At 39.3% G+C, this 15,681-nt stretch overlaps 1 protein-coding gene across 6 annotated transcripts in view; it reads right to left on the reverse strand.

The window, feature by feature from the left end:
• Positions 1 to 11,501: 11,501 nt before the first annotated feature.
• Positions 11,502 to 15,681, reverse strand: part of SETBP1 (SET binding protein 1) — a 257,775-nt gene continuing 253,595 nt past the window's right edge. For all 6 annotated transcript variants that reach the window (XM_040540143.1, XM_040540138.1, XM_040540142.1 and 3 more), the window contains one exon: positions 11,502 to 14,641. In XM_040540143.1, the coding sequence (XP_040396077.1) occupies positions 14,085 to 14,641 (557 nt within the window). In that variant the 3' untranslated portion in view covers positions 11,502 to 14,084. The remainder of the gene's footprint in view (positions 14,642 to 15,681) is intronic.

Raw genomic sequence — 15,681 nt, forward strand, 5'->3', positions numbered from 1 at the left:
CAAGGTGCAGCTACCTGACTGGGATGTCATTCAGATCTGTTGATGTTGATGTGGCAGATATAGCACAGTAGCCATCTCTACACAGAGGCATTTCATGATTTATCAGTGCAATTGTTCACAGGCTCCCTCCTTTCCCCGAATTGTGACACCTCCAATGATTATCAGATTATTATCAGATTATCATTGATTACTTTAGCTTCAGACAGTGAAGAAATATTTGTAAAAAACAACAACAACAAAAAAAAACCCTCTTGGTGCCCTGACGATCATTTCATCTTGACTCACTAACATCTCTCTGGCCAGCTTAACCAGCTACTGACTCAGAACACAGCTACAAATTTTACTTTCCCTTTCCCTCTACAACCACGAACATCCCTCATTTTTTCTTTCAAAAAACAAGAAAGGAAGAAAGTATTCTCAAAGGTCATAAATTATTCCCCCAAATAACATTATGTTTCTTCCTATAAAAATGTTACTACCAATCTAACCTGCTTATAGAAATGGAAGAGAGGAACCAAATGAGATAATTTGGGCATCAGCCACAGCAGGTAGACACCTTTCTTTGTGCAGCTGAAACTCACCTTCTGGGCCAGGGCAAGGGAGCAACTGATTGCTCTTGTTTTGCAGTATATTTCACCAACACTAAAGAGAACTAATTTAAACAAATATTTAGAGCTGGTAAGAGGAATGGAAAGAAAGGACAAGAACTGATGATAAGACCGGACTTGTGAAACAAATGTAGGTAAGAGGTAAGAAGTGAAAATAAGAGCACTGGGAAACAATGGCATGCCATAGGAATATATTTATATCGTGACGCTCCTATGCCCAGTTTAGTGTTAGATATATACTGAAGAAAAACAAACAAACAAGCAAACAAAAAAACAACTCTGAATTCAGCTTCCAAGTTATATATGTGCGTTTGTTGAACAACAAGTGTCAAAGTGTCTCAAAGACAGTGTCAACCCAGATACACCTTGCTGCAGAGACATTAGTTTAGATAACAACAATACAGCCAGACTGCATGATTGTGTCCCTTAGGTGACATAATTAAATACGTAATTACATAGTTTCTGATTTCAGAGCCAGCTCACGATGTATAGCCTGGGGTCATCTCACAAGGCTCCCTATGCAGACAGCTACATCATACTGTATGTATATGCTGTCCATTGCACTGAAATTGTTTGGATCTGAGAGAAAATAAGTCCAGAAGTGTAGCAGGCAGAACCTACTACTGTAGTGATCCTTTAAAATACCAGTAAAAGAGGTTAGCAAACATTTAAGGGAGCTTGAGGGAAAGAGGAAAGATTTATGTATTTCTCAGACAGCGTATGAAAACCAGAAGCAGTTTTACAGTACAACTAGCCCAAGTTTGCTATGTGGTTTCCATCTCATCATGTACTTCTAGTTACTTAACCAAGTGAACCAACTAGAAAATAAATTAGAAGTAATGACACCTCATTTTGTGGTTTAATGTCAATGAATTCAGAAATCACCTACAGTAACTATTGTTGTTGTTGCAATCATAAACATGTAATCCAGTACTGCTAAGAAAATTCAGTGCATTGGCTACTATAATTTTATTTTTTATTTTTATTTTTTTCATTGAAGCAATGGACAGGTGTGCCTTTTGAGTCAGTATCACAGGGCTGCTTAATGCTCCTTCCAAGCCCATTCTGATACACTTCTGTAAAGATTTAAAAAGAAACTTTTGGGATAAAAGGAGTGCTGATTAACTTTTTTTTTCCTCATTGTTAGAGAGAAAACTAACCACTGCTGAAGGTACTTCCCTGAAAGAGAATTTGCTATATTTAAAAATGAGCTCTAGCCATGATGTTGAACTCTCCCAGCTGATGCTGATGAACTGTTCTGATACTGCCACCATTACATCCAAGTATGATGCACGATGTATTTCCATTGAATTTCTCCAAGAAATTTCTCTCCAGTTCTAACTGGAGCATTAACCATGTCTCCAGTTGCAACTGAAAATTCTGTTTTTCCTGCATCAAAGATTTTACCATAATTAGATCTCTCTCTCTCATCCAGCATGGGTCTTTTCTCAAGAAGATTCCTGCCATGAACATTTCTTGGATCTTTATATGGATTTGTAAGCAGAATGAAGTTAACTGTTGTTTTCTTGTTGAATCAAACTGCTTTGGTCATCATGTTTAGTGCCTTGGAAATCATGATTTTTCCAATGGCAAGCACTAAATGTTCAGTTTTGGGTGAAGTACATTGCAGTTGCACGTTACTTGTATAGGAGATGCCAGTTATTATGTTCTTCTTTGTCACCCCAAAAGAGAGAGCATACAGCTCTTTTCCATGGGACGGGATTTTATATCTGAAAGTTGCTCTAAAATTTGCCCGTAAAATAATGAAATGGAGTGACCAAGGACCAAGGATAGGTGACCAAGGACTATGGAGCCATTCAGGAAACTGAAACTGTGCACCCAGCTGTGCCACTGGTATGAAGTGTCAACCACACTGGAATGTTTCATCACCCTGACTATTTCTGCTGCCTTTAATCTGCTGCCTGCCTTCTCTAGTTAGAATATAATCTTATCCAGGAGTTTTTCTGCATATTCCCTGTCACAGCAGTACCTTAGTGTTGGGTGAGAACACAGAAAAATAATAAAATAAACCTATTTCAGAAGATTTGATAGTTTTTCACATATTTTGGATATCCTGGTGTTTCAAGTGACTCTGACTGAATGTACCTTTCCTTACCAGACCTTGAGCCTGAGCAGCCCCAGCTGTTTCTCTAAAGCTTGAAAAAAAAAAAAAAAAGAGTTCTAGGAGATCTCACACACAGGTAGAAAATAGAAATAAACCCAGGAACCATAACTGAATGGACAGAAAATGTAATGTCACAGAGGTAGGACTGTGATGGAAGAGTCCATCTGGTCCTGTACCTGTCTCTCTCTTCCAGTAGGGTTGGTTTTTATCCTCCTGTACCTAAGCATAATGCACAGCAGTGTCACTGCATGAGGGACAACTCTGTATGCCTTGCTTGAGCTAGGATCCAATTTTCTGCTCTTGCAGCAGTCGTTCAGCAAGAGATTAACACTGTGGCTGGTGGCTGGGTTCTGTGTGGTTGGCATTATCCAGCTGGGTGTCGGTCCAGAATTTCCTCATCCCCTCTCTCAACCCCTCTGATATATTAAAGTCTGGATGCTTATTTCAAATCATCAGACCGTATCATTTAACAATGTTTGGCAAGTTTTATTTATTAAATATTTTCCAACAAAAGCCTGTAAGGTAATAGAAAAGTAAAGCATAAAATACATTTGACTTAATTGGCAGCAGCAGACTGCATGCGTCAGAAGGAATTAACCTCCAATAAAGCAGAATGTGCAGGAAACACAATGTACTAGTTTGATATGGTCTTTCAAAGCTACCACTTCCTGGAACAGAGGCAGAAACACAGGTTGGTTAAGGCTGGAAAAGGCCATTGGATTTATGTGCTTGCAATAACCCTCAAAAGATCCCCCCCACACATCTAGAAATCTAGCAAGAAGGAATTCAGGATTCCCTTGCCATGCCAAAGATTTTGTACTAGTTCCCCTTCAGTGTCTGGATCCACAGCAGACCAAGCAAAAATTTCATGCTTCACCTCCAGTGATTCACCCACAGCATTCTCGCCCAGTCTATGATCTGAACATCAAAGCAGTCAGACAGGACAGCTACAGTATTTGGGACACCCTTATCTGTGAAGATATAAATAAACGACTGATTCTAAACTACATAGCTAGTATCTTCAGAAACACACACTCAGTGTGGTTAAGCTTGGGAACTATTTATAGAGAGCTGAATAAAAAGGTTTTCATGTTGTTTTTTTTTTTTTTTTTTTTTTGAGGTAATGAAGGATGGACAGAAACATATGGCTGCAGTAGAGGAGGACAAAGAAACCCTTGCTCTGGTTTAAAGATTCATTTTCACTTTGCTGTGTAAATGACTTGGCCTCATTTTTCATGGTTCAAAGAAATGAAGAAAGAAGCTGACTTGGAGAGAATGTCCTGTCATGGAAGTTTTGATAAGGATGTTCTCTTGTAAAACTGCACCTTTCCTGCAAGGATTTCACAGCCTTTTGGTAATGTTAACAAACAGTCCTTCAATGTATGCAAGCACTACTCATGGTAAACTGAGGCCTGGGGCTAAGAGTACCTTGGGAGATTGTTTAAAACAGGAGCTGATCAATTCCTATTTCCACTGCTGAAAATAATTAAACTTCAGTTTGTCTGACTGGGACTAGGTCTTAGAATTGGAAGTCAGGTAAACATTCAGTCTTGTGTAAGCAATTAATCACCTATTTAGTTTTAAAGTGTTTAAATCGTATTGATGTCAGTGGGACTAAGCCAAAGGTTAAATGCAAGTTCTTGTTTATATTATGTCCTGAATTTTCATAAGTGTGTGCTGATGTGATTTTCTAAATTGAGACGACAACAATTCAGACCACAGAGAGGCTATGCCCTATTGCTTCTCTTTTTTTTTTTTTTTTTTTTTTTTTTTTCAGGAAGAAAAAAGCAATGTAATTCTTGGCTGATAGGATCTTGTCCCTCAGGGTCACCCGGGCCCTTCTGGAGATAACATTCTGGTGAACCACCATTTGAAAACAAAGCAAAACAAAAACCTTCTCACAGTATCCTGAGCAAAGGCCTAATAGTTGGCTTCAAGCCAGATGCTTCATGTTGATTTTATTCGCAGTGTGACAAAAGTCACCAAGAGCCACATTTTTCAGTTTGTCTCTAAGAGGCCCTTCCACTATCTCTATGGCTGTTTTTTTTAAATATTTGGACCACACAGAGATATGCATGCAACATCAAAATGGAAGTACCCAATACCACAGGTCAGCTCAGAGGATTTGGGCCTCATTTTCTAGAAGTTTACCACCTTTTACAAGTGGGATTGCACAACAGCTTGTTCTTGGGCACAAAGCGGCTTGTATCCACGTGAGAAAGCAAGTTGCTGAGACTCATTGCAGGTGAAAGTATTTGACCCTCGGATACTTGGGTTAGATGTTGAATCAGCATTAAATTGCCTGTGGAAAGCTATGGGATCAACAGCACATAAATATTATTATATCTTTGAAGTAAATAAAGCTGCCTTTATTGTCAGACCTTTTTTGTCATTTGCTAATCCTTGACCAGGATTTTGGGAAACTTTTAAGTATCAATATCCAAGCAAAGGCAGTTTTACTTCTTGCAATAACAATCTATTTATCTGCACTTTAAAGAGAGGGAATCAAGGACTAATGGTCACTAAGTATGCCCTGATGGTAGCTGTTTAATGAGGATAAATAATGAGTGCTGTGTCAGCTTAAAAAGCAGCAATAATGTCCTAGTAAGCAAGCAGGCTGCCTCTTCTATCTTCTCTCGCAAGCTCAATTTTTATACTCTCTCCATGACCTAAATCTTCATATCCTCCAGCCTCTCCCTCTCCCTCCCTCCCTCCCTCCAATGAATGTCCTTTTGTGCTTCTGTGCTCATTGCTTCCCTTTCAAGTATGCTGTTTTTTTTTTTTTCTCTCTTCCAGAAAACTAAGCAGTGCCTTCCTTTGTCATTATCTTCATTACAGCTCTACCACATCATCATTGCTTCCTTCAGAGATCACTTTTCATCACTTCTCTAATTGTGCTCTTGCACAATGCTCACCCGCAGATGCTCTTCATGTGCTCTCTTCCTTGCCTTTACCTTGCAGAGGCTTTCACAGTTTGTCCTTTTTTATTAATTTTCTGCTTGAAATACTTGTTCTTTGAGTATATAAACAGAAAACTGGGTGAGGCAACTAGAAGACATTAAGAGGTATTTGAGGTCACAAATAGTATTGTGGCAAGCTAAATCAGGGAGGTGCTGCAGGGAATTTTGTTCCCTTTCAGTTGATGATAAAACCTCTGTTAATTTAATTGGAGTATTATTTACCAATAACACCTGTGGGGGGTTTAGGAACTTCCAGATATGAGCATGTGTGGGAGTAAAATGGAGAAAGACATTTTCTTGTCCTTTCAAAGATACTTAAGGCCAATCAAATGATTGTACCTCTGACTTTGCCCCTCTTCTGGAGCAGGTTATCTGGAAAATGATGGACAGAAAACAGGGTCCCTGTTCTGAGCTTTGCATTGCTGGCTGGGGAGGGATTTTAGAAGGGGCTAAATCCCTCCAAGTTAACAGATGCCATACAAACCATGTCTGTTTCAAGCACTGCAAAAGAAACACTGTGCTTCCTCCAAGCTTGATTTATGCAAGGCTGATGTACTCCATGATACCTAGGGCTAGGACAATTTTTTAAGAATTTTTTTGAAGCACAGAAGGGTCCCAAGAAGAACCAGATCTCAATACTTAAATATCTTCCCGATCCATACAAAACTAATGCTTCATCCTTTTCCCAAGGACTTTCCACTTCTTTTCCCCACTTCTTTCAACCACAGCTCTTATAAAACCATAGTGGTCTGACTACTACTGCTGCTGAACAAGTTTTCCAAACATTTGATTTTTAGTACATTTTCAATATGACATTTCTTACAGGCAACAAACAACAGTAGTTTACATTACATCATATTACTAGGGGCACTCCAAAGCCACTTTGGGATGAATAGTTTCCATGAGGAAAATGAAAACAGATCTTTTTCTCCTGCAAACTGCTTTAACACATTTGAAATGGATAGTGCTGATCTGCATAAGCTGAGAATGTGAGCCACTGGGTCCTGCTCTGTGTTACAGAGAAAGTTAATTGTTGTAACAAAATGACTTAGGACGGCACTGATATTCTGTTCAACTCCTTTTACAGCTCCTGTGGTGCTTTCATGCCAGTTGTTCCTGTAGCTCACAGTAAAAATGCATAGATGTTTGATACATCACACTTCGCTGTGATTTCTATGCTTCCTATTAGCTTGGAACCCTCTGTGTTACTGCAGTAATGATGCAGTTCATTAATTACTCATAAAAGGCCAAACATATATATTTTTAGGTTATCTATGCTTTCCTTTGCTTTCTAGCACATGCAGAATGATATGTACTGAAGAACCTTAAACAGGATCCTGTTATCCATCCCTTCAAAGTCATGGAAAATTCTTTTACTTGGTAACAGAAGAGTTGTTCTAAAGTTATGTGCATGCTCCATGTTACAGAATAGCAAATAGCTGTCATGAGCTCACACAACCTGCATACAAGCTGCAGGCATCTCCACCAATTAAACTTCCCTTCACACAACGTAAGTTCAACAGTTCAAACTCCAAAAATATGGAGGATGACCAAAGAAGGTTTGAACAGAGCTTCACAAATTCTGTGAGCAAAGGATGCTCAGAAAAATAAAAGGAGGATAATCAGGAAAGAACATTGTTTCTAATGAGAGTTATTTCCGACACACTTGGTGTTTTCATTATTTGGTATTATTTCAGGCAGAGATTAATAATGAAAGTATTTAAGTAAATTGAGAAAGCACTGGACTCAAGCAAAATATAGACATGAGAATAGTACTTCATTAAACAAAGACTACCTAAAAAAAGCAACAACCTACCAAAGCCTGTGATTTTCCTAAGATTTTTTTTTTTTTTTTTTTTTTTTTTTTTTTTCTTTCAGGGGAAAGAGGAGACAATACTGGAGTAATTACCAGGGATGAAACAGTCAGGATGAACAGAGAGAGATCCTAGCAAGAGCCTGAGTTTACCTTGAGAAAACCAACAAGGCTGTTGAACAAGTACTCCTTCCAGCCCAGGAGGAGACCAGTGAGGAGTATGGTGCTCTGACATTGTACGTGGTGTCAGCAGTCTGGTGAAAAAAAGGAGATCAGAGCCATGAATGTATGAAGAACTGACAGACATCGGCCCTCATCCCTTGCCACACACACAGCGACAGAAACTGAACATCCCCAACGCCCTCTCTCCCAGCAGATGCTCTCCCTGCCTTCTCCATCATCCCTGCAAGGTGATACCATGAAAGCACAGCAGTGCTCGGTGGGAGGTAAATCTCAGAAAAGAGCTGGTGGGAGGGGAGATCAGTCCTCAGATACTACAGCAGCAAGCATGAAACTTGACAGTTCACAGATGCTTCTGAGGAAGTCTTACCACAGGCCTCTTACAAAAATGTGGTTACAGTCAGAGACCAGTGGCTTATACAACACAGAGCCACAGAACAGTGAGCGAAAATGTCAGCGCTTTTGCAAACTGTTGTCAAATGCTGGGGCTGTGCATATGTTAAAGATACAAAGAAGAAAAAGAAAAAAGACCCATTAAAATGAGATCTTTAGAGCAGCTCTACACCAGAAATGTGAAGTTGGACATAACCCTGGGGAGAAGCAATAGCTGTAAAAGCAGCAGAGGAGTTCTCCTAGTGGTTAGATGAGGTTGTCCCACCAAACCAACCCATCCCAAAAAGCTGAAGGGCAGAACATGAGATGACACTGTCACCTATCCCACCTGAGCATCACTGCCTTTTCCAGGGAATGGGATTTGCTTTCCATGCACAGGTTGATGAGCCACTGGGGAAGGTGTTGGAGCCCCTGGCACTCCTCACCCTGCAGAGGCCTGGAGGTGATGCTCCATCTGCTTTGGGAGTGGGAGTCCCACCTGTGTGGCGGGTACCAGCATTCCTGGTGACACAATTTGGACCGAAGACGTTTCTGCTCATTCGGTGATACACACAGCCTCAGTGTGGGAAGCCCCCTTTTGTCCGTGGGGCCCATGGCACAGTCCATTTTTAACTTTTAAGGATATTCTGGGAAAAGTTAAAGGAAAAAAAAAAAAAAAAGAAGAAGAGAAAAAGAAACAGAACCAAAGCATGTTTTTCTCCATTACCATAAAGAGGGCTTGTGAATGCATGGTATTAGTATCCCAAAAGCTATTAAACTCCTTAGTGATGGGAAACAGATGGAAAATAAGACAAAAGAATTCACAACTCATGTTAGACTGAATTGAATTCCTTTAATTTCACACAATGAATAACATATGAATAGGATTAACTTTTTTTTTTTTTTTTTTTTTTTTTTTTTTTTTTTTTTTTTTTTTTTTTTTTTAGTTAAGTGCTCTATACTGTGCTAACCTGATTTGGTAGCGAAAAGACTGAGCTTTGTTTTAGAAAAAAATGTTTAAAAACCAACATCTAAGATCATGAAGGAGCATGACATTAAAGCATGCCAGATGTATCTAAGCCTCAAAGAACATCAAGTCCATATCCATTTTTAAATGTACAAAAATGCTTCATGAATAAAAACTGTTACAAAAAGAACATTTCAAACAATGTACAAGTTTTTTTTCTTGCCTCTATATTCAATAAAATACAAATACATTTTTTTGCTCTAAAATATGTTTACATACAATCAAAGTAGAACATGCAAATTACACTTTAAAAAAGGCTTTTAAAAACCACTTATGAATACAAACTAAAAATTAGCCAGCACGACTTATAGAACAATCTTGTGCCCCATTCGTTTGATTTTTTTTATTTTATTTTTTTTGAAATACAGTATATACATATTTAACACTTCATGTGCATTTATTATTTAAGAAATAGCTTAAAAAAATAAAGAAAAAGAAAAGTAAAACAAACCAACATGGGATTGAACTGCTTCCCCATGTTGTCCAATTGGCAGCTCTTTTCACGTTTTTACAATTTTATTTTTATTTTTTTTTGTGTAGTGTTTTATACAACCTAGGCAGGCATCTTAAGCAGATCTCAAACATGTGTCCTTTGTTGAAATGTGCTTGTAATTGTCTCAGAACTGCTGCACTCCAGTTTTTGGATGATATGGAAGGAAGAGGCATTGCAAGGGCATGATGTTTGTTTTCTCAGTTCAGAAAACCATTTTGTTTTTGTTTTTTTCCTGTCCTTTTTTTTCTTTTCTTTTCTTTTCTTTTCTTTTCTTTTCTTTTCTTTTCTTTTCTTTTCTTTTCTTTTCTTTTCTTTTCTTTTCTTTTCTTTTCTTTTCTTTTCTTTTCTTTTCTTTTCTTTTCTTTTCTTTTTTTCTTTTCTTTTTTTTTTTCCTTCAGGATACTATTAAAATGCACTTAAGTGCAGTCCTGAATCAGGCCCTGTGAAATTAAGAGTTGGGGAAATCCTTTTGTATGGAACTGTGATTACTGTTTATTCGTCATATTGCTGTAGTGCTCAGAAACCCCAGTGACGAACCAGCACCTCATCAGACCATACTGCCCAAAAAAATTGAGAACGCAAACCTAATATTCTACATGGATGATCTAAAGCATTGTCGTCAAGTGGAGAGGCATGGGCCATGCTGTAGGATAACCTAGTAGCTGATTACTACTATCATTTTTTGTTTTGTTTTGTATTTTTTCTTTTTTTTAAACTTTTTTTTTTTTTTTTTTTTGGACAGTTACCCAAAAACATGCAAGGTGCTTCACAGAAAATTTGATAATGAAGGGCTCAATAAACTGGCAGTACGAAGCTCTTGGAGACACAAGCGATCATTTGTTTTTCCTCTCTCCCTGCACATTTATATCCCCATTTTTTTTTACATCGGGATGAGGAATATAGGACCCATGGAGAAGATGCAAACCTGTGGCCTCATTTCATATGGCTGACAGCCATGTGATTTTGTTTTGCGTTTTTATTGAAGCATGCTAAGACGTGTTAATCTGTGACACGATGGACGTGTTTGAAAGGTATTTTTGGTCTTAATAAGCAAAAGGGCTTTCACCCCAGTTTTATACAGTCCTTGGAAATGTGTGGAGAGAATTTAGAGAGTTCCTCAGTAAATCTACCTAGTGGTAGAGAAAGAAAAAAAATCAGAAAGCTCATTACTGGAATATCATTGGGTAGTAAACTGCAGGAGTGGGATTTTAGCCTTAAGCCCTAAAACTAAATCCTTTATGATCTGCATGTAGTACATCGCCTTATAATATTATTCTGTCAGCAACTTGCTTATCATATTTATAGACTATGCAACATACAGAACACAAATTCTGAGTGCCATCTAACAGTATTTTCAGCCTGCTTTCATACAAATTAACAAGCTAATCTTCCTGCCAGCCAGGACTGTCTGCACCAGGCTGGTGTTTGGACAAACAGCCCTGGCAGTACTGCAGTGCTGTGCTCTCCCAGCACCTTCTCACTGAGAAAAACAAACCTTGGGCACCCAGGGTAGAGCCCATCCTAACTGGACAGGTTGCAGTTACCAAGTCTTGAATGATACCCTTAGTTTCTTAGGACCAAAAGTGCCTTTTTATTTTCTTCGCCATATGCAAAATGGTCTGTAAAGGGCATATGGGGTTGTGCTTTCCAAGTGGAGGCTGCCCTTAAACACTTTGCCTCTGGCAGCATCTTGGATAGTACATTTTGGAAGGATAAGAGCATTTTCATAGAATCATAGAGTCATTTAGGTGCCCTTACTGGCACTCTGTAAGGTCTGATGCATCTCAAAACCTCAACAGGCGTTCAGTGACAGAATCTGGTCCTCTCAGACCTTTACTCCACTTGCTATATGTTGAAATGTCCTTCAAAGCTAATAAAGAGATCACTGAAGATGAAACTGAGGGTAGATGGCTTAGTTTCAGCTTATAGGCTACCTGGAATACCAAACTTTTTTTTTTTTTTTTTTTTTTTTTTTTCCTCTTACGTTTTAAGAGACACTGTCAACTATTTGCAGGCCCAAGGGAAAGATGGAAAACCAAAGGTTTCTGAATCAACTAAACCTCAGTCCAATGTGTTTTAAGGAAGACGGGAGGAGCTAGAGGAGGCATAAGCATTTTTTCCTGCAGGCCTAGTCGATAGCACTGCACTGATTCAAGAGAACTTAAAAGCGAAGTTGGTTGTAACAGAAGTAGCAACCAGTCAGTTTATTTCTAAGCTGCATTAATTGGAAAACAAAAAGCACAAATGAGTATGATGAATGATGCAAAACAGATCGGAAACAAAATTCTGTGATCCATCTTATCAGTTTTAAGGAGATAGGATCTCAACATTTGTTCCAGCCTTAAAAAAGAAACACAAACAAACAACAACAAAAACACAAAAAACACCCCCCAAAAAACACAAAAAAAAACTCTCCCAGCCCCCAAGCCCCAGTCCATCCCCAAATGCATTCAGATTTAATAAGCTAAGGTGCTATCACAGAAGAAAAATCAGTCTCTAAGAATAATGAGCTGTATGTTTACAGTGTCCCTTTAACACCATAGTCTTGATATGATTTTCGTAAATAAATAACAGAATAAAAATGTACTTTTTTTTTGTGGGGACTTTTTTGTTGTCTTTTTTTTTTTTTTTTTTTTTTTAGTGTCGTGCTATTTGAAGTTTCCTTGGCAATATGCCAGTTGAAAGATTTCTCAAAAAAGGGAATAACAGTTGGCTTGTGAATCATTAAATAATTCCACTCCCCGCTCCCTTACTGGAATTTTCCGTCCCTCCCCCTCCCATTTTTAATATCCATCTTGCCATACCAGGTGTTGAGTGTACTGAAGGACTTTAAAAAGAAATAAAATAAAGTTGAATGTACCTATTTCAAATTTCAACAACTGACTTTTTTTTTTTTTTTTTTTTTTTTAAAGCATTGTTACTGCAATGGAACAGCTTCACGTTCAGTCTTTTTTTAAGTTAAACATTTTGATTGGGCTGTGGAAATGAAGCTCAGATGTTTTACCCAAGTTAGATCAATGGTTAACGTACAACTCGAATGAGAAATGTACAATTTGAACTGACCATTTAAAGAGACGATTTGTCACACACAGTTTGCATCCATGCAGACTGAGAGCTTTATAATTACATTATGTACAAAAAAAAAAAATTCTTTTTAGTTTATTAAGGCAACCACAACTTGGAGAACATGTCCAAAGTGGCATTAATACAATTGCAGTGGTGATACCCTTTGAACATTTTATTTTTATTTTCAGATAAGAACACTTATTCCTTTTCTTTTTGAAGAAATAATTGCCAAGAAAGAACCTATTTTCCATAGGGTTTTGTTCTTTTTTTTTTTTTTTTTTTTTTTTTTTAAAGAATCTATTTTATCTATTTTCTTTAAAAGAACTTATCAAGGCGTTGCTACCCAATGCAAATAATTCGGATCCTGGGTTTCCCGTAATTTCACTGGGAATTGCAAGTGGTAAGAACTGGTAGGGTTGGGCCCTGTCTTTTTACTCTATTTTTTCTGTCCTACTTTTTTCTTTTCTCTTTTTAATCTTTTTTTTTTTTTTTTGGTGATTTTGTCCATGTTTACTATAACTCTATTCCCCAGAAGTGTCTTGCTGTTCTCAACTCACATGTACCGAACATCAAAACAACTTGGTTGATGGATGACCCCTTTTTCACATGCCATTGGAAATGCCAAGTTGCTTCATAGAAACATGCTATCATAACTGAATATCCATGTACACCTTATTTGAAATTCTGTGATATTCCGTCGTTCCTTGGGATAGCACTCAGAATGAGAGTGTGCACGTGTAAGGCTCTACTTTTCTATTGCCTATATTGCAGCTAGTTGTAACTAGGCAAGTAAATGAGAAAAAAAAAGTATATAGTTCTAGCAGGAGTCAGGCATTTGGGGTTATGCTGCCCCAAAACTTGATAGGTATATAAAACTGAAAAAAAAAGAAAAATTCAAACAGATTATAACCAAGATCACAGTTGAGAAAATTACACTTTTTTTTAACTTTTTTTTTCGTTTTTCTTTTTTTTTTTTTTTTTTTTTTTTCAGTGATTTCTACTATGGTATGGTTACTCTTAGTTTCACCTGGCCCGCCAACCAGAATCAGAGTCGAGCATGCAGCCCTAGTGACAACATTCAGCTCTCTGCGAGGACGACCTCCCACCTCCGGGTACGGTGTGAGCACAGAAATGCCGAGATGCTGATTAGTTTTGGAAACTCTGCAAAGTAGACGGTATCCCCAATTTTTACACCCCCACCCCCCTCGCCCCTACCTTTCCAGCCCCTCACCCTTTCCCCCTCTTTCCTGAGGGACCGGGGCCGAAGCGATGAAGATGAAGATGCGAACCCCTGCTGGCACAGCTCTCCATGGTGGGTTTCAGCCACCTGAGGTACAAGTCCGGTGCTGCTGCAGGGGCAAAGCAGACCGCGTGCCTCCAGTCCATCAGTCCCGGCGCGCCCTGCTGCCAGCACCCGACATCCGACGGGGTGCGCTGGCCTTACGGGAGGCCTTCGCTTTCACTTCCTCTGCCTTTCCGGTGCCGCTTCACTTTCACGTCCTCCTCCTCCTCCTGCGGGGACTTGCTTTTCCTTTTCCCAACCCGGGGTGTCCGGGGTGGAGGGAGAGGGGGTGGCGGGGGGGGAGGAGGGAGAGGAGGTGGCAGGGGTGGCGTCTCTCGAGCCATGTGTATGACAGCTTCGATGGTGGCCATGATTGTGTCTTGGGTGGCTGCTTGCTCCAATATCAATGGATTCAGTGTCGGTCTCTGACCTCTTTTGCTGGGAAGGTCAATGCATTTTTCCAGAACGGGCATTTGGTCTCTGGAGTCTTCGTCAAAGGAGAGGGGCTGCTTCCGGGGACGCCCCCTCCGCTTCTTGACAAAGTTATTGCCTGTCTTTGATTGTCTCTGCAGCCGCTTGGCTTTCAGGATCTTGTTCACGTGATCCAGATTCTTCTTTGTGGACAGGATCTTGGTGTAGTTGCACATCTTACGCACCTCACACTGGATTGCTTCGATTTCACGGCGCTTGAACCTTTTTTTCAGTGGTGGGCTGGCTGTTGGGAGACAAGGACAGAAACAGGGCTGGGTCAAACAACAGTGAATGGAAACCCTCCTTTGTCTGCTTTCAGTATCACGAAGACTAGGGGTTTTCAAGCATGATAGGCTGAATATGACTACTGAAGAAGCAGTGGCTATGAGAAAGGACTTTGCACAGACAAGCAATTAAAAAAAAAAAAAAAGTAATTTATTACAGTCTCAGAAGAATTGCTGTTACCTCCTCTTTTACTGTTCTAGATGAAAACACAACTTTGCTAAGTTGTCCTCAGTGATCTCTCTCCAGTTCTCTTCTCTTCTAAAGCAGTAAAACTTTCCTACAGCAATGTTTTACTGTGAGTGTGCTTCAGTCTCATTCCTAAGCCTCTAGTAGGATGGAAGAAAGGGCTGCTTAGCATAGGTGTAACATTGGTCCACCGTAACTATTAAACTTTGTGTACCCCAAACATATACTCCTGATGGCTTCACCCTGGTCTTTAATGCTTGCCATGGATGTCAGATAGTATGAAAAGTGTTTGTTACTGAAAATAGCGGGTACTGGAAAGTTCTGCAACACTCTTCACCTGTGGTAAATTCGTTAGTCCCACTTGGATTTCTTTACTATCATCTCCGCAGAAACTAGCTGAAACTATCAGTCGTATAATTGACTTTAATGGCCCCCGAAGTAAGCTTACTCCTGCCTGGTTCAGATCACTTACTTTAGATCTGAGTGAAGTCCAAAGCAGTTAAGTCTCTTGCCAAGGTCACGTTGTGAGTCATTGTCAGAGCTGGAAAGAGAACCCAGCATTTCTTGGCTCCTGGGCCTTTGCTTAGGACACGAGACCTTGCTTGTTTTTCTTAAATTGTTTCATTGTCCTTTAACAAACGTGGCATTTGTTCAGAGTTCAAGATTTGCATGTGGATTATAGGTAACTACCCCTTTGTGAGTGAAACTGTATGTATTAATTCTGTTATTGCAATAACTGGTGCTCCCTTTCACTCCTAACATATCCATTCTGCACTGCTGGAAAAGAAATGATAGAGTTCATGATTTCTTTTC

Source organism: Cygnus olor, chromosome Z, assembly GCF_009769625.2.
Source record: "Cygnus olor isolate bCygOlo1 chromosome Z, bCygOlo1.pri.v2, whole genome shotgun sequence".
NCBI classification, from domain to species: domain Eukaryota; kingdom Metazoa; phylum Chordata; class Aves; order Anseriformes; family Anatidae; genus Cygnus; species Cygnus olor.